Genomic DNA, 27,259 nt, shown 5'->3' with positions numbered 1-27,259 from the left:
ACACACACACACCTTTTTGGGAGTGATACGTTTAGGTAGCATGGAAAAAGGGAAAAATCACTGGAATCACACTTTTATTGCAATAATGTTACCTACAGTTGAATCACAATTAGCACAATATTACCTCATTACCTACTTTTTAATACCATTACCTAGGTACTTTTTACTGTCGCTTTTTTTTCTCTTCAAAATAATAATTAATTTTTCAAAAATTTATCGTTGCATTTTACCTAATTCTGTTTTATTTGGCACCAAACCCTGAAAAGGTTAATCGGCGCAACCTAATACTGCTCGGCCAGTACACTTGTCCAATTCTCTCGGAAAAACCCCCTTCAGTACAGAACTCAACCCCTCTGCATCGATTTACCCTGACCACTGACCTAAACCCCCCTCCTTTTTTCTCTTCTACCTACCTTTTCTGTACCTACTTACCTATGTATACCTATCTACCTATTCTCTATACCAGGGATTTCCAACTTCCATGTGTATGCGGGCCACATACTACATTTTGGCAGGTACTTCACGGGCCACATATACAGGAGAGCAGACCCGAATCCAGGATTTTGAGGGGATGGGGGGGTAGATGCTTCATTTTCGGAGTCCACCCCATAGTAAAAGAGCAAAAATCAAGTCGGAGGGGGGCCTACCCTAAAAGCTTCGCGGGCCACAAAAATGGTCTGGCAGGCCACTTGTGGCCCGCGGGCCGCTAGTTGGAAATCGCTGATCTATACCTACTTACCCATTCGTAGATACCTAGATACCCCTTGTAACTACTTGCTCCCCGCGCTATTTACTTCTCGCGTAGGTACCTATACTACCTACTTCTAGGGGTGAGTTTTTCTCATTTTTCTCTTCTACTTCGTGTTTCTTGACTTTTTCTTCATTTTCTTACTTTCTCGCCTTTCTTCATTTTCTTACTTTGATAAGGTGTTTTGTCCACCTTTCTTCCTATTACTAGTGGTGTTTTTTCTTCTTCTTTTTCTTTTCTTCTTCTTTTCGTGCTTCTAGTTTCTCGATATTTTCTTTCTTCGCCACTTTCAAGAGGTGTTTTTGACCATCTTTCTTTTGCGTGGTTTTCCTTATTCGGTTTTTCTTCATTTCTTCCTGAGGAGACGCAAAAACCTCACTTTCTATAGCTGTACGAGTATTATGTAGCCTACTTGTTCCTTTTTCTCCAGCGTGTGGCGCGGCGTTTTAAACAAAATGTCTGCCTACCAAGTTTTCTTCACCTCCAAGATCAGGAGGTGTTTCAGTTTTATTTTCTTTCTTTCGTTTATTTATTTATTTTCTCGAACTGGTAGGTACCTATAAATCCAATAATTTTGTTGCGGATTTTTCTTTCATTCAATTGACGTATCATTTCTCAAGTCTTTATAGCTTCGTACCGGTAGACAAATTGACGTATGCACGAGCACCTACTGCATAAATGTAATAGGTACACCTGTGTTACACCTACTCATACCTTTCAACCTACCTATGTATGTAGAAATCGGATGACTTTTTAGTGAAAGGATAAGAATGAATTTCACAATATCGCTCAATAACTTGGGGAAGTCCCATCACAGTACATGCCATTAATATTTATGGGCATTAGAGTGAACTTTTGAGTTGTATGGCCGCCATACACGCCATACCTACACGCTACGCCACTGGCAAAAAGGGGTTGTCTACCTTCTCAAGAGAAAGGGGTTCTTCCTACCCCAGGGTAGTCCTCTTCTGGCAGTTTACCCTCTCCTTATCCTTATCACAAGTCCTACACACCTCTTTTCACAAATTCTGCCTCCCTCCATATGAATGTCACTCCTCGACTAAAAAGACAGTAAGAGGGGAAGGGATTCTCGACTAAAAAGATAGTAGGAGGGGAAGGGATTCTCGACCAGATAGAAGGGGAAACCTACTGAATAATTAATCATGCCTCAATCAATCAGACTAAAGTAGGGGAAACCCCTAGCAGATCTATTATCTGGAAAACTCTTCTGGGGTATAGGTACCTACCTGTCTACCTGAGAAGTTTTTCCGAAGGGAATTTTCACTTTCTATTACCGTAGTTAGTTTTTTCTTTCTATTACCGTAGTTAGTTTTTCCGTGGTCTCATTCTGCCTAGTTAGCGCTAGGTCACGGGTGTTACAAAGGACTCCAAAGAGCGAGTTACCAAATGGTATTGCAAATGCCCATTTGATGATGTAAATAAAATCTATGAAATGCCTTAAAATTACGAGTACTACCTAGTAAGTTTTTAATTAGGTAGAATCCTAAGCCTGAATCCTAGGCCTATTTAACCCATAAAATAAACGAGACCTTGTTTAGACTGCTGGGGTAAAGGAACTTTTTAGTCTCATTCGAGCAGGATAAACAAGGTATATTCCATTCTATTCTACCTATATCCATTTATCCATGCGTCCCTTGTCCCCTCCACTTCTACTAAGTTCACTCTTCCTAAAATTAAGCAATTCTTTCAATCTCCTCTTCCTAAAGTACAAAGTAATTCTTTCAATCGGTAGCCAGGGATTATCAGCTTCTTTAACAATTGCAAGTTTTCAGTTGAGGGCTCGAGGGTTAGGTATATTCGTAAACTTTTTTCTTCTTTTGTTTTTAAACTTTGATAGTATTATTGAGGCCGGTAGGAAAGTTTTTCATTCATTCTAAGGGGGGTTCATTGGCATGCTTGTCATGTAGTGTGTCCTATTCATCAAACAGATCTGGAGGTAGATTTATGTTACAAAGGACTCCAAAGAGCGAGTTACCAAATGGTATTGCAAATGCCCATTTGATGATGTAAATAAAATCTATGAAATGCCTTAATTGTTTGAATCCTACGCCTGAATCCTATGCCTATTTAACCCATAAAATAAACGAGACCTTGTTTAGACTGCTGGGGTAAAGTCTCATTCGAGCAGGATAAACAAGGTATATTCTATTCTATTCTACCTATATCCATTTATCCATGCGTCCCTTGTCCCCTCCACTTCTACTAAGTTCACTCTTCCTAAAATTAAGTAATTCTTTCAATCTCCTCTTACTAAAGTACGAAGTAATTCTTTCAATCGGTAGCCAGGGATTATCAGCTTCTTTAACAATTGCAAGTTTTCAGTCGAGGGCTCGAGGGTTAGGTATATTCGTAAACTTTTTTTCTTCTATTGTTTTTAAACTTTGATAGTATTATTGAGGCCGGTAGGAAAGTTTTTCATTCATTCTAAGGGGTTCATTGTTATGCTTGTCATGTAGTGTGTCCTATTCATCAAATAGATCACCCTGGAGGTAGATTTAAGCGGGGTCACATCAGTAATCCTGAAAATGACCCCGGGGGTTCTTTAGGGAAGGATCACCCCTGTCTATAATAATCTCCTTATTCCTTCTTCCCTTGCCTGCTAGAACTGCCCATAGCATTTTTCATTGTATCTTTTATCCCCCTCTCCCGTCTCTCCTCTCTGGATTTTCAATAGCATTGTACTTTCTCCTATTGTCTGTTTCTCTTTTCTTTCCCTCCCTCCCTTCTGTTATCTAATTTATCTTAATCTCTTATTATCTCTCCGTTCGTTTTCTTAGCCTCTCTTCTTCTCTTCCTCCAATTCTTTTACAGCATCCTTCAATACTCTCCTTTACTTTCTCCATTCTTTTTTGCTTTTTCTCCGATTTCTCCAAACAAAAGTTTCTCATTTCTAGTTTGTTCTTCAATTCAATTATCTTCGGGATACTCAGCAGCTCCTGGCACATCACCTTTCAAAACTTCATCTTTCATTCCACCTACCAGCTTCAGGATTCAGATTTGGTAACACTATTCTTTGTATTACCTATCTATCCAATCAATCTATCTCCTTTACCTACTTTTCCGTCATTTTATTCTTCTTTTACAACTTTCTTCTCTCTTCTTTTCTATTTCTTCATGGGGTTGAATTTCAATCAGAAAGTCTCTTGCAAAAGTTTGCAGTGTCTACGAACTTTACCCAGAGATCCCTGGTGTCCTAATAGGTGTGGGTGTGACTGTGTGAGTCGAGAAATTGTACACCAATTCTTTTGACCTTTCGAGTACTGAAATTGAAATCTATGGAAGTTCCATGGGTTTTACCCGTTGATTTGTTAATCAATCAATCAATCAATCAATCAATCAATCAATTTATGGGGTCTTTGTTCCTCAAAGGCCAATTTTATATTTCTGCATGATTTTGAATAATTTTAGATGTAGTATTTATAGGTAGATGTGTTTAATAGTTTCTATCTAGCCACCCTCAACCCGCAGGTAAGGGTTGAGAAACACGACATCTGCAACTTACCTCTTTCGGACTCATAGTATCCCATTTTGAAGTTCTCCGGTCCAAACTTGCCATCGGTCAACTGGCCCAGTCCTCTGGTTAGTTCAGACTCCCAATAGCCGTCGTATGTGTTGTCGAAGAACTCCCAGCTGCCTCTCTTGTCACCTTGGGGCATCGAATAGCTGACGATGCCATCTGAAAACAGAAAGAAAACACGTAAAGTCAGAGGGACTTGATAACTAGAGACATGGCTGCATGTCTATCCACATTGTCGAAGGGTCGATTTTTATCTGTTGATTTTATAAATAGGCGTTTAAGCATTTGAGTACGGAGTGCTGTCAACCCGCAGGTAAGGGTTGAGAAACACGACATCTGCAACTTACCTCTTTCGGACTCATAGTATCCCATTTTGAAGTTCTCCGGTCCGAACTTGCCATCAGTCAATTGGCCCAGTCCTCTGGTCAGTTCAGACTCCCAATAGCCGTCGTATGTGTTGTCGAAGAACTCCCAGCTGCCTCTCTTGTCACCTTGGGGCATCGAATAGCTGACGATGCCATCTGAAAAGAGAAACAAAACACGTAAAGTCAGAGGGAACTGATAACTAGAGACATGGCTGCATGTCTACCCACATTGTCGAAGGGTCGATTTTTATCTGTTGATTTTATAAATACGCGTTTGGGCATTTGAGTACGGAGTGCTAGTGATGAAAAGCAACAGACAATCTTCACCATTCTAGATTCATTGAAATTTTCAATTAAAATACTGCTCTCAGAAGTCTTTTTTATGTTTGTATTTGTATGTTTTCATTCACAACATCATAAATAATTCCTACGCATGAATCATACCGTAAAATATTCAAGCACGTAGGTACGATGCAACCTAAGAAACACAGAAGTCACAATTAGGACAAAGAGATAGGACATCTAACATCTCAGATAAAATAGCAGTTTGTTGTTTCTGTTTTTTATTGTACAAATTTTCAAGTTTTGTCCCCAAATGAGAAGAAGTAGCTCATTAAAATTATCAGTGACATTAAATCTTAACAAATTTCTTCTCTTGTTAATATAAGAAAACATCCGAGATACTTACTTGGGCTATTATTTATAAATTTTAAAATTCTAGAAGCTTTGTGTGTTCTACCAACTTCTACCCACTAGGACAAACGTCGGAGGATTAGCAACTAGCAAATTGAAATGACCAACACATAATTATGTAGGCGCTGAGAATGGATCTGTACTTGTTTCATTTAATGAAAACGATCCATAAGGTATAACTGAACTTGATAAACAAGGAAATCGAATGTCGGCTGTTTCAATGATTCAGAGGAAAATTAGGGAATGCGTAATTTGAGAATATATTCTGCTAAAAAATTAAAAAATTGCAGTCCCACAGAGGATCAAGAGATCGCGAAATACAAAATGAAACTGCTGACTGATTAGACTCAATTGACACATATTTCATTCCAAGGTGAAAACTTGAAAATCCCAAGCCCTAACCATAACCAGGAAACCAGGAATAGCTCGCGCCTAGGTTTAACAAAACTGGTATAAATAATGCTAAATCTGTATTGTGTAATGTTTAATACCCGTAGCAAAAAACATGAAATATTGAAACTTTTTTTTTTCTTTTTCAAAACGAATATCCTGGTATCCTAAAGGCAGAGTTTAACGTTTGCCTTTGATGGTTTTGTTTCAACGTTCGATTTAGCCCGAATTGGGATCCTTGGGAAGAATCCACCCTCAGGGGAAGGAGGTAAGTAAGAATGAAAGGAAAATAGGGAAAGCTCACGATTTCGTTCTGGCTTACGAAAAATATAGATTTCAAGCGATCATTAAAAAGAACGAAAGCGCATATGAATATTTCAAACACAAAATTTTTACCTAGCGAGGGTAGAAAAAAAAAGAAATAGGAAGGTAAATACCTACCTAGGTTTAAAAAAGAAAAAGAAGTGCAAACATAAAATAAAAATATTTCTTTTTTTATGTACCTAGGTTCCTCACATATATTTTAACAATTTTTCCCTCCCTACCCCACTTTCTCCCTAGGTTGAATTTTTTATCCCCGCATAGCATTCGTATACATATCTCTGACATCTACACCTTTTTTTTCCCTTTATCCCTTACCTTACCCCGAAAAAATTCCTTACATTTTCATCACCAAGAAAAAAAAAAAAATTCCCCTTCCCTCCCCCCAAAAAAATTCCTTTCATTTTCCACCCCAAAAAAAAAAAAAAAAAAAAAAAAAAAAAATCGAGGAAGACATTCCTCAAGGGAGAATTTTTTAGTCGACGGGAAAAAGAGAGAACTTATAAACATGTTAAAGTGGGAATGTACTTTTTGGCGTTCCATAGTTTTGAGAAAAAAGTGTTTTTGGGGGAGAGGGGAAAAGGAAGGAGGAGATGGGTGGGAGAAATATCTGAATATGTTAGGCATACCTACATACCTACCTAGTACACCTACATGGAGATATTATACCTACCTACTTAAATGGCTCGTATAAGCCTAATCCATCTTTTGGAATTCTTTGTCCCTACACCTACGCGATTACGCCTCAGACTGGGCTTTTTCTGTAAGACCAGTACGACCTAAAGGGCTCAGGCCAAGCTCCAAATAAGAAGAGCTGCACAAAGTCTTAAGAAAGAGAAAAAAAGAGCTAAACGATTTAGGTTTAGATAAAGCGATCTTATAGGTTCATTTTGAACTTTGGACGAAGATTAGCCAATCAGTTTGCTGAAACCTCTCAGTTTAATCTGCTGAGTGTGTGCCAGGTTTCAGGAGTGAGAGTTCTAATTTTACAAAACTACCCTCCCCTACCCTCTCCTTTCCATTCTATCTCTCTTTAACCCCTTGCCCCTCAATTTCCCCTCTTCCCATCATTTCGCCTTAAATTTTTAATTCACTTTAATTCTTCATTGTGGGGCTTAATTTTATTTCCTTATTCGAAAAATTAACAGATTTCCCTGACTCAAAGTTTTCAGGGTTTGGAAAAACGGGTGTGATTGGGAGAGATAAAACAGGAGAAAAGCTAACCATAACCCAGGGTTGGGTTTAGCTGTTTAGCAGCAGAAAGTTCTTTTCTTCAGTGTGTGCCAAAAAACAGTCAAAAGTAGGCAATTTTTAAAATTCGCTACTAGTAATAACACTTCCTCGTTATGTTTATCCAACATCAAATTTTCCCCTTTCTTCTATTGCCCCCTCTCCGTAACACACACCTGAAATTCTTCATTGTGGGGCTTAATTTTATTTCCTTATTCGAAAAATTAACAGATTTCCCTGACTCAAAGTTTTCAGGGTTTGGAAAAACAGGTGTGATTGGGAGAGATAAATCAGGAGAAAAGCTAACCATAACCCAGGGTTGGGTTTAGCTGTTTAGCAGCAGGAAGTTCTTTTTTTCCCCTCGTCAATTTCCCACAGAACCCACAGGCATAATTAGATGACCTCATGTCTAAAGTTATAATGCATTCGCGGAAAATCTTGAGATACTTCAGGAGTAGTCTGTGGTTTTCTACCTTGATTTTATAGCGATTCTATCCCTTTTTTTATAGGCCGAGTTTTAGCACCAGCTAATCCTGCTCAGTTATTTTACTAAGGTCAGCCACTCACTATCAGGTAGACCTGGAACACCTGATCAGGTCCTCAAGTCAGTTAGGTAGACCTGACAGGGGGACCTTTTCAGCCGTACCTGTCAGGTATACCTGATAGTGAGTGGCTGACCTAAAGGCTCCCTCCTACACATAGAGGTAATTGTTCCAAAACTTACCTGACTGCAGTGCCGTGGTCGGATGTTTACCACTAACTAAATAACTACTATCAACTTACCCGTTTGCCTTTGTTATCATCTCGACTGCCGCTGCCCTTAGAGGAGGGGATTGAGCCTTTAGAGGTGAACGAGTCCAGAGAGGGGGGCACGGGGGGTGGGGGGTCATTGGTTGCCCCTAGCAACGGCACAGTGGGGATGGCATAGTCATACGAGGTGTCTGAAATTAAACCAAACAAGGGATGATAATAATAATAATAATAACCTAGGTCAGATAAAATAAGGGATTAGTTACCTAGGTCAGATAACACTTTATAACTTCGTTGGGATTCGAACTAGCGCCTTTCCGGATTACCGCCTTCCCGGAATACCAGGCAAACTTTTCAAGTTTTTCTCTGATTTTTTTTTTTTTTTCTTTTTAGATTTGATAGAAGGAACTGTAACTGCTGGGGTCTTATCTTCCCGAAAGCGAAGAGATAAGGAAGACAGGCTAGGAGAAAACCATCCGTTTCGGAAACGAATCAAATCCTTCAAAATGAGAAAGCATCAAGTGATCCGCACACTTTCCCTTTTCTTCCTCTGATTTATCCTTCCTTCCATCACTCGTTTCAATTTCATCAACATAAAATATTCAGCCTCAATCTTTTTCCCTTGTTTTCCCTTTGAATCTGCTCCATTCATGCATTTGAAATTATTTCTTTATGTTTCTTCTTTTATTTTCGTTGTTAAATAATAAAAATATTTGCATTAGGGGGACATGAAAAAATACCTATCTACCTACTTATTATTTTTTCAAGCAATTTTCTTCCGAAAGAGAACAAATCCCAAATGACAAATCCCTTTCGGTTTTAGATGGTAGATTATTTTATCTCCAATCTCCAATAAATATAAGCCGGTGTAGCTTAACAACAGCTTTCTTTCCTGAGACCAAGTACCTTTGTTTATGAATCCATTATCAAATCAAACTAGCAATTAATTTCTGTTCAGTTCATTTACAATTTCAATCCATTCTAGAATGGAATTGAATTTTGCCTTGTTTATCCTGCCAGGATGAGACTGAAAAGTCCCTTTACTCCCGAAGTCCAACGAAGATTTTTTTTTTTTTACTTTCTATTATCTACTAATGTATAGCGGAATTAGCGAAGCTATACTAGTAATGACAAAGTATTGCAATCGGTCCAAATTTTTCTTCTTCAATTTGTTTTCTTTCCTTCCAAAATCGCTATTACTTCGAAGGACTACGGAGTTGAAGGGCCGAATTAAACGAAAACTCTCTCTCTAAGGACACGTCAATTATTTTCCATCATAATGTCTTTGTGCTGCGCTTCATGTCTGTTGTCTGTTTTCTTTAACCGGGACATCCCAAGAAAAAAAAAAAAAAAAAAAAATAGAAAGTAATTAATTCCACGTTTGGATTGGACATTAACATAATCTTTTACTTTTTTTTCTACATTGGGCATGATTGGGTATGTTTGACATGACAGCAGTACAGATGGAGTGGTTATGAATTGAACCATGATTAACGAGTACGGATTTGTCTCGGGCGTTTAACCTTATAGGTTCGATACACAAGTATCCTGATATTTTTGAGGTCCTATTCTTATCTGTTGGTAGTGGATTCAGTAAGGAGGGACTGAGTACCTAATAGCATAATATTATGTATGACTACCCTACGCATAGGTCGAAAATTCAATTTTCAATCAATAGGTTGGGGTTCCACAAACCTAGGTAATAATTATAAAAGTATTCCATGTTCATAATACCTATGACAAAATTAACATGAATTTTACCAAGTGATTTATGTGAGTAATTATTACGTCATGTAAAACTACATTGGGGCGTTCCTAAATGTCACATCCGAAATTAATTAGAACATTAACATTTGTTGAACAAAATTTATTAGGAATTAAGTCTCGAGTTTTTTTGAGAAGATTCTGTGTGGTTTCCAAGGAGGAAAATCTGCAGATTACCTAATAAGTAGGCGTTAAGATATTTTTACCCCAAAGGAACGCGCACACATTTTAAGATACCTACCCATACTTTTGCAGGTCAGATTTAACAGATGCATCGTTAGGAATTTTCTATCGTTGAATACCTACTAACTCTCCTTACGGTCTGAGAGAAGAGACCAAAATAGCTCCATGAGCAAATATGTAGAGAAAACCAAATCATATGCGGAAAAATCACAATCACACGAAGGATGTTGATACTTTTCCGTCATAAACCATGAACAATAAATAATCTTTTTTTTATGTGATTGCACTGAATGCCCAATGCAATAGTGAGTATGTACTATGTACATTGTACATAGGAACATAGGTAATTTTTAGTAACTCAGTAAATAATATTGAGTACCTATGTAAGTATGTACTGAACTGCATGAGGAATAGGGTATCCCTTACAACAAGTTAGATAAAACAGGGCCAAACGGATCTTCAGTTCCAGGGCAAAGATTTTCACCATCAGCAAAAAATGTCTCTCATATTCACAGAAAATCGGTAATAATATAGGTAAAAGCCGAACCAGATCATAGTCTATTAAAGAACTCTGATCCTATGTAGGTAAATTGGAACTAACATACTCCTGAGTTCTTGCTTAGGTATCATGGGGTACCCGAACACAACTAGGTAGTATGGGTCTGGGGTCGTTTTAGTTCTGCCTGGCTCAGTGTACTACTATTATTAGTCACCACATGTAGATAGTTATTAGTAGTTTCTAATAGGAATATACCAGTGGTATTAGATTTTTATCAAAGTTTTACGGAAGAATCGGTAATTTATCGTTGAAATTTAAAGATTTTTTCTTTTCTAAGTTGATCAAGCTCCTAGCAAAATTTATGTACATATATGACTGTACCTACCCACTTATGTTTGTGGATAGATAACCAGACAGGGTAAGTGACTTTTTCCCCTTTTTATCAGTTTCTTCGCTTTCTTCTTCTTCAAAGAACTTCTCTCAAAACCAAACTAATCAAACATTTTATTTAATTTGAAGCTCCAAGAAATTATGACCAATACCTACGAAAAGAACAAAGAATGAACCCATTCTTCTCCCGCTGTGCGCTGGTCCCAAAATTCGCCTCCCTTCCCCGAAAATGTTGATATTATCGCCAAAGTCACCTCTCATCAGGCCTGCGAGCAGCACGCCCGAAATATTTCATTTCCTTGTTGATTGCCCGTCCTGAAATTTATTCCAAGCACATCAGCATCCCTTCTGGAAGACATTTCCCCCGTCCCTCCTCGTGCGACTTTTTCCTATGGAGTGAAATCTCCCGCGGGATTTCCCATTTTCCCCGAACAAAAAGGCAAACCTTTTCTCCTTCTATTCTCTCTCTTCCAACGTCTTATATTTTCACCACTTATATCCCACTATGAATACCTCTTCAGTTGTTAAAATTTACGAATAGGTGACCGAGTGAAGTGAGATTTATGTTTTTCACAGATTAGACCGACCGCTTAGAGAGGTTTTTTAATGCCTTTTTCAGATTCTGATGTTCCAACATATTCTAGAAAACACCAATGATAAAATGTTGACAAGTTCTGTCAACAGGTACATAAAAATACATACACAGGAAGATAAAAAGTAATAATCAAAGGTAAATAAATACATAGTTAAATACATAAAACAATCAAGAGTGACTCATCCTGATCATGATTCATAAAGATGATATGGATGGCAGTGACACTCTATTGATGTCTACACGCGACATCATGCAAAATCATAATTCCTACCTCCTACCTTATCGTTTATGTTCTGAAATTGCGACCTTTATTGGCTTTACTTTTATCAGGTTTAATCCTTACACGGGAGATTAACCAGTTGATTGTGAAGGGGTCGAGTGGATTGGCACATCACATGTCTTCAGGCACACTCCCTTTGTCAAGAGTCTAGGACTCTGGGTTTACTACCTTGCCCTAGGTATCAATGAAATTAAATTTGAAGAAACCTTTTCGGAATATTTGTGATGAAAAAATGAGTTTAAAAAAGGCCTTATTATTCAGCTCTTTTTTATAAGCAGTTTTCCCTCCCAGGTAAAGGACTGAAGACGCCTTTGCATACACGTTATCATGAATTTCCCTATTTCTTTTATTTCGTGTCTCTACAATTTATTTTCCCCGAAAAAAATGTTCCTTAATGTTGTTGTCTTCGTTTAACATCTCTCTGTCGATCTTTCTTTTACTCCCAAATTCCCAATAAATAAAACTGTATACCTATACTTTACCATTTTCTTTCCTTCCTTATTCGTCTCTACCTCCTCCTTCTCTGCTTCTGCTTTAAGATTACCTTTCTCAAGTTATTAAATTTAACCTTACACTTGATATGTTCTTCTGTCATTTTCATAATTTTGTTTTAGGTGGGTGTGGGTATAAGTACGTACGTACATATGAAAATGATATTCTAAATTAGTAGGTATTAGGTTTCGTTATATATTTATGCTGTATGTTATGAATACGTATTGTTATTTCAAATACTTACATAGGTAACCTATACCTGGAACCGTTCAATCTATTTACAAATTCAACAGTAGCTGAAGATTAAATAACAAGATATTTCGACTGGTATTAAAATGATACTCCTGATAGATAAGTAACATAATTCGATCCTTATTGAATTTAGATCCATTTTCCTCCAAATACTTACATAGGTAACCTATACCTGGAACCGTTCAATCTATTTACAAATTCAACAGTAGCTGAAGATTAAATAACAAGATATTTCGTCTTGTAAGTATTAAAATGATACTCCTGATAGATAAGTAAAATAATTCGAAACTTATTGAATTTAGATCCATTTTCCTCCGACATACGTATTACTAATGCTCCTCAAACGTGATACAAAGTATAAAATTCACCTCTCTCATTTCATCACGTCCCAAACCCTTCTATCTATGCATAAGAGCTCCTCATAATAGATATCGTAAGGGCGGAAATTTCATCCTTTTATCTCTTTATCGGGGAGGAAATTTTCGGGGCTCAATTTTCGGTAAACAATAAGAAACAAACAGGTCCCGTTTTCATTTTTTTGAATTTGAATAGCTTACTTATTAGATTAGGGGTTTTCCTTTCAGCTCTTTAATGTAAGGATGTGTATCTTGAGATCTTCAATGCTGTTGTGGAGAGAGAAAGGATTGAAACGCGGAAATACGGTTTGATAGAGGGAACAGTAATGAAGGAAGTCTTATCGTCCCGAAATGGAAGAGGGAAATTAACCAGGCACTATGTTACACTACTCGTATGTATGTAGGTACTATAAGTAGGAATCTTTAGACAAAGCACCTATGTACTGCACTGGACCCCTGGATCACACTCATTATAACTACAGGTTGATCATGGGTTAAGTTTGCCCTATGACGCTATCAGATTGGCGATAAAAATTAGGCTTATTTTGATTTAACCCTTTGGCACAGGCTGGTCGAGATAGGCTCCGTCTCAAACAATGATCCAAATTAAAGACGGATATTTTTTGTATTTCGTATTATGGGGCCCCCTATGCCGGGTTCCTAATAAATGTCCGCAACCCGCAACCCCGCAGCTACGGGGGGAAATCATTTACTAATCTTACTACATATATTAAAAATAACTTTGAACCACAGTTTTCTGACGTGACATGACTCTCCAAGATGTCACATGAGCTCACGTGACTTGAGGGCAGTGTCTTTCTACCTTTAGACCTTTTCAATCAGATCAAGCCCTAAAGGGTTAACGTTTTGAAGAAATCATACATAAACATGGCGTACATTATCGGTTATCGTATTTCTTGATTTCAGTCATTGATCATGGGTTAAGTTTGCCCTATGACGCTATCAGATTGGCGATAAAAATTAGGCTTATTTTGATTTAACCCTTTGGCACAGGCTGGTGGAGATAGGCTCCGTCTCAAACAATGATCCAAATTAAAGACGGATATTTTTTGTATTTCGTATTATGTACTACATTTGGGCCCCCCTATGCCGGGTTCCTAATAAATGTCCGCAACCCCGCAGCTACGGGGGGAAATCATTTACTAATCTTACTACATAATTATATTAAAAATAACTTTGAACCACAGTTTTCTGACGTGACATGACTCTCCATGATGTCACATGAGCTCACGTGACTTGAGGGCAGTGTCTTTCTACCTTTAGACCTTATCAATCAGATCAAGCCCTCAAGGGTTAACGTTTTGAAGAAATCATACATAAACATGGCGTACATTATCGGTTATCGTATTTCTTGATTTCAGTTATCAGTTGTGTTCTGATTAACCAATGAGTAACATCGAGAGCGACCTGATGAACCATCATGCTGATCGATAGCAAGTACCTGCGCCAATTTCTGGCCGCCAATATAGGTAAGTGCCCAATCCGTTGGTCCGCTGTCCGTCTCCCTGTACTTTCATGTGTTTTAAACTAGCTATATTTGATTTTTAATAATTTGAAAATTACTTAGAGGGAAAAAAATCAATAAAATTTATTGACGAACTGCCCAAAGTTTGGGTTGTCAAAACGACACAGCATACTTCTCAGACAACATAGTTACATAGGTATTGCAAAGATGAACGGAAAAAAAAAACGCTTATGTTTTTTAAAGGGTTTCCCTTTCCGTTCATTCAAGTGTGTGTAGTGAGAAGTCAAGTCAAATAAAACGTTTCAGTCCGTATGTTGTTTTGAATGTGACAATTTCCAGCTTAACTCCGTAAGTGCCCAATCCGTTGGTCCGCTGTCCGTCTCCCTGTACTTTCATGTGTTTTAAACTAGCTATATTTGATTTTTAATAATTTGAAAGTTACTTGGAAAAAAAATCAATAAAATTTATTGACGGACTGCCCAAACTTTGGGTTGTCAAAACGACACAGCATACTTCTCAGACAACATAAATATAGTTACATAGGTATTGCAAAGATGAACAGAAAAGAAAACGCTTATGTTTTTAAAGGGTTTCCCTTTCCGTTCATTCAAAGTGTGTGTAGTGAGAAGTCAAGTCAAATAAAACGTTTCAGTCCGTATGTTGTTTTGAATGTGACAATTTCCAGCTCAACTCCATACACAATAAGCCCACTCAGGGGCATAGGTGTAGGGGCCACTGCCCCAAGGGATGGGTTAAGCTTATACGAATCTACGACTTGTGACAATTACATTTTGATTTCAGTGTCAATCATTCTATTCGTGTGTGCATGCTGGGTGGCGTGGCCATCATCCGTGAATAAGAAGCTCTACATTGGCAACAAGGATGTAGACGGCATAGGACTTCGCCTGGACGAAACCCAGATCACCTGGGTTGTGTCCCTCTTGGATTTAGGTAAGTATCAAGTCTGAATTTCTTGTATTTATTATATTTTAAGGAGGTCTCTTTATACATGGTTTTTGGCGGTCTCTTTATACATGTATATCCTTAAAGGCTCAACCTTTGAGATTGTTCGGAGACGGAAATGAACCATCTCGAAATTATCTTTCAACTTCATGAGAAATTGGTACCAGAAGTTCGCGAGTTCGATTTCAAGCCGAAGTGTCCCCCATAAAATTAATCTTGTAAATGTGTTTGTTTTTCTGTGCAAAGATAGCCATATTTCAGAAATGGCTATAGTAAAAGACTCAACATCAAATGACGAGCTGAAATTTGAGGTTGCATAATAACATGAACACTCAAACATCACGTTCTGTGACACTGGCAACAATATCAAGATTGAAAGATTTTGTCTTGTTTAATCTCTTGTCTAAATGATGATAACAATGTCCTTTGTTTGTTGTAAACAGTGACTTGGACTGTTGCTAGCAGTTGACTCATTGATTCAAGTGTGGTCGAAAAAATTAATTAATTTTAAGATGACCATTGATGAATAAACTCTCAACAATCATTAGGCTAATTCATTCTTATTTCTTTTTCAGGTACCGCCGTGAGTCCCTTATTCTCTAGCTATTTCATCAATAGTATCGGCAGAAAGAATGCTCTCCTGATTGTGTCCTTGTTCTTCCTCCCCACCTGGCTCATGGTATGGGATAGCACCTCCTTCACCTACGTCTGCATAGCCAGATTCCTCATAGGCTTTGGCAAGGGTCTCTCATTCACTGCAGTCCCTGTGTATATCAATGAGATCAGTGATCATACTGTCCGTGGTATGTTAGGATCCTCTGTGCATACCTCCATGACTTTGGGACTCCTGTTCTCCCTCTGTGTTGGGCCTTACATTAGCTACACAGCGCTCAACACAATATTCTCTGTGATACCTCTGTTGTTCCTCTCTCTGTTTGTATTCATGCCAGAATCACCTTACTATTATATCATGAAGAAGAACTACACTGCGGCTGAGAAGTCGCTCAGGTGGTTCAGACCTTATGATACAAATATCGAGCGGAATCTCAAAGCTATGGTTGATAATCATGAAAGACTTGACAAAGGCGCTAGTTACTGGAAAATGATCACACACAGGAATACCATACGACCATTGCTTATAGTAACAGTAGTAGCGTTTCTACAACGTATGTCAGGTATTACTGCTCTCGTAGCTTATTCCTCTACCACTCTACCTGAGCTTTCATTTACCTGGTTTGGTCCCAATGAGTGTATTATTCTGTTTACATTACTAATGACTATTACTAACTTCTCGTGTGCGTCCTTCATGGATATCATGGGACGTAAGCTTCTTCTCTGCATCTCCGTCTCATGTGGTATTGTACTCATGTCACTATTTAGCATGTACTACTATGTCTACCCAAAGCCTAGTCACTCGTACATAGACCTCATCCCCTATGTCGTGTTTGTCACGTATGGTATGTGTTTCCTAGGCATGGGTAACGTTCCTCCTACATTACCCAGTGAGTATTTCAACACTTCTCAGCGTACTTATGCCTCGGCGACAGCATCCGTTGGATTTGCCGTAGGTTCTTTCCTGACTAGCAAGTTTTATCTGATAGTTCAGCGTGACTGCGGATCCCATGTGGTATTTTTGATCTTCGCTATAGTCCATGTCTTTTATTTGCTGGTGGGCCTGTTCTTCGTCCAGGAAACCAAAGGGAAAACATTAGAGGAAATCCAGGCCAAGTTTTACAAGACAAGGTCCCCTACAGGGGAGGACAACATCGCTTTTTACAAATCGAATTCAACTATAAATACTATAATAGAAAACAACATAACCAAGTTGTAAAGGTCATGCTAAAACATTATAAGGAGGTAAGATCCACTTTCTTATAATGTTCTGTGATATAAGGTGGCGATGTTTGGTATAAACCGCCTTTGTTGGTGAATGTCATTAACGCTCAACCTGGAGGTGCAGGGTTGGAATTTCTGCTCGAACGACAATTTTTTGACCGAATTTCATGGTTTATGATGAATAGGAGGTAGGCATGGTTACCTAAGGACCTACTGTTTTTTTTATTCATTGTAAGAAATATACTTTCCTATAGGTGTAACAATAAAATTGTGATTAGAGATAGGTATTACTGATCTTTTTTTAGGTACTTTAAGTGTATATTTTTGTGTAATATATTTATCTCAGCCATGTTAGCTTTGCTGATACATATTGTATCGAAACGTTCTTTTTATGAATATTTCATTTTCTCATTATACAAATCACTAGTATCGTAGTCCACTATTTTTAAAACATATTATGTTGGACTGCAGCACATTTATCACTGCTTTTGGTATGTTGTAATGTACGGAATACGCGGAAATCAATACATCCACCTGTTTTCTATCATTAATAACAGAGAGAAAGAGCACAGGTAAGGGTGGGGGAAAATGAAAAACTCTGCTACTATCAGAATCACAAGTTTCGGAAATAAATTTCCTTCCAGTCGTGCAAAAGTAACGTTTCGGTGGGAGCTCTTTCATTATTCTTTATTTTCTATCATTAATAACAGAGAGAAAGAGCACAGGTAAGGGTGGGGGAAAATGAAAAACTCTGCTACTATCAGAATCACAAGTTTCGAAAATAAATTTCCTTCCAGTCGTGCAAAAGTAACGTTTCGGTGGGAGCTCTTTCATTATTCTTTGTTCAAGCTAAGTTAAAAAATAATAGGAAAAATAACTCACGCTAAAACAAGTGGAAAATAACATGATTTATCTTCCGTAATTTTTTTTATAGGGAAAAATATGTGCTCCCTAGGAAAATTGAAACCGTACCTCGACCCCTTTGTCTTAACATTTTTTTCCCCTCGACGACAAATTAAACAATCTTGAACAGAGTAGAAAACATGAAGAATGTTCATCTATTGTAGGTAACATCTACCTGTACTGTTGTAGGTAACAAATTACAAGATCAATTACTTTTCGGGCGTGCTTTTGATAGATTTTTTCCCATACCTACCAGCTACCTGGAAGCTCTGGAAGAAATATAACAGACTGCTATCTGAAGAAACACAGGTACCAAGAACGAAATGGATTTATAGTTATAGTATATTAGTTAGCTATACTAAAATTTATTTCGAGATAAAATTTCTGGGGGTGTCTGAGGTAGCTACACAGATATCACTAAATTAACTCTTTAAAATTTATAGCTAATGCCCTTTTTTCGACACATTCTTTTGAATTATGAGACCACACTGTAAAATATTTGAGTTATACTTTATGCATAAACCAATAACCTAGGTATTCCATCTATACCGTATATCTACAATCTACATACGGCTAATACATCGTAGGTACTACCTTTTTTCAAGGTGGAAAAAAGGGGGAAAATTCCACATGCTTCTGTTTAAACAGAGCTACTTTTACTCTCATCTATCCCTTCCCCCACTTTATCTATCATTTCCCCTCCTCTGATCTATCCTTCCCCTCCCCTGGTCAACCCCCCACTCCAAAATGATTGATCACTTTGGTTCCCAATTCGAAAAAAAAAAACCCTCTCTCCATTATTTTCTCTTACTTTTTCAACCCTTTTTTTCACTTGTCTAAACAAAAGAGTCTGAAAACACAATACAGTGAGGGTCGAGAGTTTTTCATAATAGACTATAAGGCTTATCAACTCTCCCACTGAGGCAGAGCTTATCTTAGGAAGGCGATTGATGAGAACCGCATTTGACTCAAACCCATCGGCCGCGCGACATAGAAACGTCAAAAATTGAACTTTTTTCGAAATATCAAAAAAAGTTAATTGACTTTTATGAAATTTGATTGATGGTTCTACTATGCGAGGGCCAGGTTTAATTAGTTTTCCTCTATCCTAGGCATACAGGTGGATAGGGAACGGGATAGGTAGAGATTAATTTATCATTTTGGTTCAGATATGTATGTGTTCGTTAACCCTTTAAATTGGGTGCAATAGTCCTACATACTGGACTCCGCACACAGGAATTTCGTCAGAAAAGACCCCCCATTTCAATGTAACCCTTTAAATTCGCGTCCACTGATGGCCGGGGCAATCCAGAGTTTAAACTCGCTTCAAGTTAAACTCTTGGATGAATCAATCTGATTGGTTGATTCCAAAATTTTCAGCCAATCCGATTGCTCCAAGAGGTATCTTAAACCGAGTTTAAATTCCGACTGTATTCCCGGCTATGAGACTTCTTTTCCGTCTAATATTTCACATCCTATGGATTATTTCAGTTTTATTTTAAGCATATCTAGTCTTTCACACTGCTTATAACTCGATACACAAACAGCCTAATCTGAGGCTTAGGTGTAAGGGCTAAACAGCCCTAAAGGATGGGTTAAGCTTCTACGAAACTACGAGTCTTTCACACTAGACATCACAGGGTTAATTGGTTGAGGTCATGACAGTTGTGGTGACGAGAGGCCCATCAGGACAATATTAATTAAAATTCACGTCCTCGCCAACATTAGCAGGTTAATTAACTTTCACCTCGAGGGGGCCATTCCCGAAACGTATGGTTACAAAAGGTTACCAAAGGTACAAGGGAAAAGAGAATTAACTAAAGGGGATTTGTAGCAAAGTCCTAAAATATAAAATCTCATCCGTCCCTTTCAGAAGTAGGACACAAGACACATCAAGTATTCAATTATGGGGATTTTGCTGAAGAAGTTTGATAGAGGGACCTGAAACTACTGAGGTCTTATCGATATAAAATCTCATCCGTCCCTTTCAGAAGTAGGACACAAGACACATCAAGTATTCAATTATGGGGATTTTGCTGAAGAAGTTTGATAAAGGGACCTGAAACTACTGAGGTCTTATCCTATCGAAATCAAAGAGAGAAGGAAGACAGGACAGGAGAAAGCCAACCGTTCGAGAAAGAAACTTCTCTGTACCTATACCGAAATTTTTAGAAAATAATGTCCAACCTAAAGGTGTGTCCAAACATAGTCGACCGGCCGTCGATCGATGTCGATTCACAATAAATTCACATCGATCGACGACCGTCGACTATATGTGTGAACACCTTAATGTACATAAGTAGTCCATAGAAAGAGATAGATCCTATCGAAATCAAAGAGAGAAGGAAGACAGGACAGGAGAAAGCCAACCGTTCGAGAAAGAAACTTCTCTGTACCTATACCGAAATGTTTGGAAAATAATGTCCAACCTAAAGGTGTGTCCAAACATAAAACATGGTCGACCGGCCGTCGATCGATGTCGATCCACATCGATTCGCATCGATCGACGACCGTCGACTATATGTGTGAACACCTTAATGTACATAAGTAGTCCACAGAAAGAGATACGACTTACCTGAACATCTTTGGAGAACTGATTGTTGCAGAAAATGTGAATGGCGGAAAACTCTCGCACTTTGTCGAACTCGAATTTGATTTCCACGGGCTGTCCGCCCCTGGTGTCATTCCGCCAGCCTACCCAGCCCTGACCTGTGAAACAGAAAATAAACATTTAATTAATATACATAATTACAATTATTTTTAAAATTACCCAAAAAGATCAAAGAATCCTAAAAACATAGATATAGCTCAGAGTATTTTTTTATTTTTTTTTATTAACTCGAATTTGATTTCCACGGGCTGTCCGCCCCTGGTGTCATTCCGCCAGCCTACCCAGCCCTGACCTGTGAAACAGAAAATAAACAATTAATTAATATACAGAATTACAATTATTTTTAAAATTACCCAAAAAGATCAAAGAATCCTAAAAACATAGATATAGCTCAGAGTATTTTTTTAAAAAAGAGGTTTGATAGAGGGAACTGTAACTGCTAGGGTCTTATCGTCCCGAAATGCAAGAGAGAAGGAAGACTGGATAGGAGAAAGCCAGCCCTTCCGAGAACCAACATTATCCCTTCAAAACGCTCAGAGTAAATTATTGTACATTTCAGTCAGTCAGGACACTCCACTATCCAGTCAAACAAAATACGCGGCGACCCAAGACTTTACGAAGGGAAATAAATCCTTCAAGCGTAAAAAAAATTCTGAAAAGTCATCAGGAGCCAGAGGTCTAAGTGCACCCCACTCTTCCTCCCTACTTTAAGCTTCATCCTCTCCCCCTCCCACGATACAACTAATTAGCAATTAACTTAATGGAGACATTCAATTAAAAAATAATTACATAGATTAAAAGTTAAAGCTATTGTTTTTTCATAAAAGCCGCTCATCCCGAGTTATCTCTAAAACATTCCCCCATCCACGGCTTTTCAAAAACATCCACACAAACGATGAGCTCCTAGCTTTTGCACCCTTAATTTTTTGGAGCCTGGGGGTCAATTGTCAACCCTTCACAGTTGAAATCGGTGGTAAGAAAAGATTTTCTTCGGAAATGTTAACATCTTGTTTGACATCACCAAGATCATTTCATGGGGGAATAGGGATGCAAGAGAGAGCCCGAGGCTGTCGCTAAACACAAAAGATATTGTGGGTAAAATACGTGGTGAAATTAAAGGCACTGTTGTTGGAGTGTTTTGCCCTCTAGCCCTCAATCGTGCGGCAAAAGAGCTAATGATTCGGTGACTTAGAGACATCACTAAAATCCAACTTTTTTGTAGAGCCTTCTCAATTCAAATAATTATTGTAGTGTGTCTACCAAAAAACAATTATTTCGATAGAATAGTTAAAAGGGTGTGCCGTGCCGTAAGAATGTGCAATTAAACTTCCGAAAGATTAATATTCACAACAACCATTTTACTATTTCCGTCTCACACTTGGAAAATGGAAATGTTTAAATGGGAAATGCTCAATTTACAAACACACTGGAGAATGGTAGGGAAATAGTTTTCGTATGTTTACATAAGTGTTTAAACTTGGGCGGCCTGAGAAAAACCATTGCCCGCGCCACACGAAAGATTGCCAAAAGTTTTGGGTGTTGGATAAGAGTTAGGGAAAATTTTGCAGGAAGAAAACACTCGAAGGAGAGAGAGAGAGAGAGAGAGAAATGGAGATAAGGAAAAAGAAAGGAAGGAACGAGAGAAGAAAATTTATGTTTCTTCAGAAATGTTCATTAACTTCGTAGGCCACACGAAAGATTGCCAAAAGTTTTGGGTGTTGGATAAGAGTTAGGGAAAATTTTGCAGGAAGAAAACACTCGAAGGAGAGAGAGAAATGGAGATAAGGAAAAAGAAAGGAAGGAACGAGAGAAGAAAATTTATGTTTCTTCAGAAATGTTCATTAACTTCGTAGGGACTACGGACTAATAGGTTGGCATACTTTTGCTTTGCAGCACAACAAAGAACTTAAAACACATTTCACATTTTAGACCCTACACTCCTACACAGTCATACTTTGTGACTAAACTCAAATTTTAATGTTTACTCTAAAACGCTCTTGTAAAACTTGTGAATAACGAACAATGTTACAAAGGACTCCAAAGAGCGAGTTACCAAATGGTATTGCAAATGCCCATTTGATGATGTAAATAAAATCTATGAAATGCCTTAATTGTTTGAATCCTACGCCTGAATCCTATGCCTATTTAACCCATAAAATAAACGAGACCTTGTTTAGACTGCTGGGGTAAAGGAACTTTTTAGTCTCATTCGAGCAGGATAAACAAGGTATATTCCATTCTATTCTACCTATATCCATTTATCCATGCGTCCCTTGTCCCCTCCACTTCTACTAAGTTCACTCTTCCTAAAATTAAGCAATTCTTTCAATCTCCTCTTCCTAAAGTACAAAGTAATTCTTTCAATCGGTAGCCAGGGATTATCAGCTTCTTTAACAATTGCAAGTTTTCAGTTGAGGGCTCGAGGGTTAGGTATATTCGTAAACTTTTTTCTTCTTTTGTTTTTAAACTTTGATAGTATTATTGAGGCCGGTAGGAAAGTTTTTCATTCATTCTAAGGGGGGTTCATTGGCATGCTTGTCATGTAGTGTGTCCTATTCATCAAACAGATCTGGAGGTAGATTTAGGGTCACATCAGTAATCCTGAAAATGACCCCGGGGGTTCTTTAGGGAAGGATCACCCCTGTCTATAATAATCTCCTTATTCCTTCTTCCCTTGCCTGCTAGAACTGCCCATAGCATTTTTCCTTGTATCTTTTATCCCTCTCTCCCGTCTCTCCTCTCTGGATTTTCAATAGCATTGTACTTTCTCCTATTGTCTGTTTCTCTTTTCTTTCCCTCCCTCCCTTCTGTTATCTAATTTATCTTAATCTCTTATTATCTCTCCGTTCGTTTTCTTAGCCTCTCTTCTTCTCTTCCTCCAATTCTTTTACAGCATCCTTCAATACTCTCCTTTACTTTCTCCATTCTTTTTTGCTTTTTCTCCGATTTCTCCAAACAAAAGTTTCTCATTTCTAGTTTGTTCTTCAATTCAATTATCTTCGGGATACTCAGCAGCTCCTGGCACATCACCTTTCAAAACTTCATCTTTCATTCCACCTACCAGCTTCAGGATTCAGATTTGGTAACATTATTCTTTGTACACCTATCTATCCAATCAATCTATCTCCTTTACCTACTTTTCCGTCATTTTATTCTTCTTTTACAACTTTCTTCTCTCTTCTTTTCTATTTCTTCATGGGGTTGAATTTCAATCAGAAAGTCTCTTGCAAAAGTTTGCAGTGTCTACGAACTTTACCCAGAGATCCCTGGTGTCCTAATAGGTGTGGGTGTGACTGTGTGAGTCGAGAAATTGTACACCAATTCTTTTGACCTTTCGAGTACTGAAATTGAAATCTATGGAAGTTCCATGGGTTTTACCCGTTGATTTGTTAATCAATCAATCAATCAATCAATCAATCAATCAATCAATCAATCAATCAATCAATCAATCAATCAATCAATCAATCAATCAATCAATCAATCAATCAATCAATCAATCAATCAATCAATCAATCAATCAATCAATCAATCAATCAATCAATCAATCAATCAATCAATCAATCAATCAATCAATCAATCAATCAATCAATCAATCAATCAATCAATCAATCAATCAATCAATCAATCAATCAATTTATGGGGTCTTTGTTCCTCAAAGGCCAATTTTATATTTCTGCATGATTTTGAATAATTTTAGATGTAGTATTTATAGGTAGATGTGTTTAATAGTTTCTATCTAGCCACCCAACATAAACAGGTACCAGTGTTTTCTGACCCAGAATAATGAAATCACTGATCTGCCCCATGGAAGAACGATTTTACAAAACTTTTCAAATTTTTCAACTAAAGCATTTGCAATTTGTTTTTAACATGTGGAAAACAAAACTGGTATAAATAATGCTAAATCTGTATTGTGTAATGTTTAATACCCGTAGCAAAAAACATGAAATATTGAAACTTTTTTTTAGGGATAAAATATGGAAGGAGAGGGAGCGAGGGAGACAGAGAGGGAGAGAATAAGAGGGAGACAGAGAGGAAGGGACAAAGAGAGTGAGAGAGAGTTAAACAAATAAATACTACATTATATTGGCATTATTGCCTAATCTGGGAATGTGTATGAGAGAGAAAAACGAGAAAGAGTAGGTTGGAAAGCAAAAATGAGGATGTGGAAGGAAAAGGGAGGGATGGAGAGAGAGGGAGAGAGAAAAACGAGAAAGAGTAGGTTGGAAAGCAAAAATGAGGATGTGGAAGGAAAAGGGAGGGATGGAGAGAGAGGGAGAGAGAGAGAAAGGGATACAGAGAGAGAGAGGGAGGGAAAGAGGGAGAAAGGGATACAGAGAGAGAGAGAGAGAGAGGGAGAAGGGAAGGGAGAGAGAAAGGAGGAGAGAGAGGGAGAGGGAAGAATTTAAATTTAATTCATCCCTAGAACGACTGCAACGTGTAGCAGGTAAATTGGATTAATACAATTTGAGTTTTCATCCAATCAGACGATCAGACCTCCAGTTCTCGAGTAGGTATTTGATACTAGAAAATTCTAATTACCAGAGTGAAGTGGGTAGCTTTACCATTTTCCTATGTCACAGACATTAAATCTTAACAAATTTCTTCTCTTGTTAATATAAGAAAACATCCGAGATACTTACTTGGGCTATTATTTATAAATTTTAAAAATTCTAGAAGCTTTGTGTGTTCTACCAACTTCTACCCACTAGGACGAACGTCTGAGGATTAGCAGCTAGCAAATTGAAATGATCAAGACATAATTATGTAGGCGCTGAGAATGGATCTGTACTTGTTTCATTTAATGAAAACGATCCAAAGTCACCGACAAAGGTATAAGGTATAACTGAACTTGATAAACAAGGAAATCGATGTCGGCTGTTTCAACGATTCGGAGGAAAATTCCGGAATGCGTAATTTGAGAATATATTCTGCTAAAAAATTCAAAATTTGCAGTCCCACAGAGGATCAAGAAATCGGGAAATACAAAATGAAACTGCTGACTGATTAGACTCAATTGACACACATTTCATTCCTAGGTGAAAACTTGAAAATCCCAAGCCCTAACCATAACCAGGAATAGCTCGCACCTAGGTTCGGTTGAAATGTGGCAACTTTGTATTTAATTTATCATTCCCTTCGGAGCTATAAATAAAATTATGAAAAAACTTTAACCAAGAGAGAAAGAGCTCGGAAACAGCAGGGGAAGGAGTATTTCGAGCGACAGAATACGGTGTACAAATATGTCACCATGGGGCTCCGTGGCCGTAACATGTAGTTATGTACCTGGGTGCCACTGGGGACTCTGGTCGGGTGAGGGGAACTGTGTACGCAAGTAGTTCTAACAAGGATATACGGCTAATCCTGGGGGAGTACTGATGTGCTCTGGTTATTTATACATCTGCACCATTGGTCTGGTTTTGTAGTTGTGCCTACGTTTTGTCTGCTACGATACAATGACCAGTCTTTTCTACATGGACATTGGTGAGTGGGACATTCAAATAAATGCGGAAAGATTTCCCTTTGACTACCAATCCTTTGAAATGACCAGAAAAGGACATCTTTAAATTACCCATACAAAGGATTGTTATTCCTTGTAAGACGATTAAACTGTTGTAAAAATATTACAATGATTCTGGTCTAGTCTAGAATATCTTAGTCATTTAATATTCATCTGCATATAAATATTAATAAGTTGATTATTACGTCCCCGAAGTTCGGAAGCTTTTCTTTTCTTCCTTGCCTCTTTATAATTGATTTATACGTTCTATATGTACAGCTACTCTGGGAGCTCAGAGCTGGGATTCTAGGGCCCTCTAGGGGTGAGGGATCAACAAGTGGTGAAAAACAAGAGGCAAGATTGTGAAAATTACTTGGCCAGTGGCTGTTTGAAACGTAGTGATTGGTTTTTCCGCCATATTATCCACTTTTGGTGGCTTCATAATTATGTACCTAATACTTGAAATGTGTTTGTTCTGACTTGTATAAATAAAGTGATCATTCTCCAATCCTCACAGAATTTCCCCATTGTTCACTGGAAATAAAGAAGTTCTGTAAGGAAATAGCTGAGAACTCAATAAATTAGAGTAGCCAGAGTAGGTACCTACTTTGAAAAAAAAAAGACCCAAAACAGGATAATAGTGCACTGTTCATCATCTGTTTGGAAATTTTAAAATCACGTGATTGATCATGACATTCATGACACGACCTGATTGGTGGTTGATCTAGGCCTTGGGGATTCGGGGTTCAACAACAGCCTCAGATGAGATGATTCATTTTGGATTTAAATTTTAGGTGTTTCGTCATCTTAGATTGCTTGATTAACTGGGTATGGGAGTAGTCCTGATCGATTGCTTCAAAGAAGGGTTGCTGGATTATTCACCAGAAATCCAAATGCTTAGAGGGATTGGTAATAACGGAGGTCTTAACGTCCCGAAATCGAAGAAAAAGGGGGACAGGATAGGAGAAAAGAGCCGTTTCGAGAACGGACCTCATCTGTTTAGGATAATGAGGGAAGCAGGCGGGATAAAGCTGGGCCCGGACGGAAATCAAACCCGCGAATTTTAGTGCTTATAAAGGAGGCGAACTACCAATAAAACTTTGTACAATACATT

At 38.0% G+C, this 27,259-nt stretch overlaps 2 protein-coding genes across 2 annotated transcripts in view; one reads left to right on the top strand and one right to left on the bottom strand.

Annotated features, from left to right (window-relative positions):
- The window catches only part of LOC103524387 (discoidin domain-containing receptor 2-like), a gene marked incomplete at its 5' end in the record, with an annotated part of 83,490 nt that extends 62,553 nt beyond the window's left edge, over nt 1-20,937 (bottom strand). The window contains 2 exons of the mRNA XM_026833501.1: nt 20,610-20,743; nt 20,927-20,937. Coding sequence (XP_026689302.1) covers nt 20,610-20,743; nt 20,927-20,937 — 145 coding nt within the window. The remainder of the gene's footprint in view (nt 1-20,609; nt 20,744-20,926) is intronic.
- LOC103524384 (facilitated trehalose transporter Tret1-like) lies at nt 14,215-17,517 on the top strand. The gene is made up of 3 exons (XM_008489397.3): nt 14,215-14,336; nt 15,134-15,283; nt 15,871-17,517. Exons 1-3 carry the CDS (start codon nt 14,288-14,290, stop codon nt 17,124-17,126), a joined length of 1,455 nt encoding a protein of 484 aa, XP_008487619.1. The 5' UTR covers nt 14,215-14,287; the 3' UTR covers nt 17,127-17,517.
- Nucleotides 20,938-27,259: the final 6,322 nt, after the last annotated feature.

Source organism: Diaphorina citri, unplaced genomic scaffold (assembly GCF_000475195.1).
Source record: "Diaphorina citri unplaced genomic scaffold, Diaci psyllid genome assembly version 1.1 scaffold96, whole genome shotgun sequence".
NCBI classification, from domain to species: domain Eukaryota; kingdom Metazoa; phylum Arthropoda; class Insecta; order Hemiptera; family Psyllidae; genus Diaphorina; species Diaphorina citri.
Note: the sequence above shows the minus strand (reverse complement) of the source record. Positions and strands in the feature narration are given on the sequence as shown.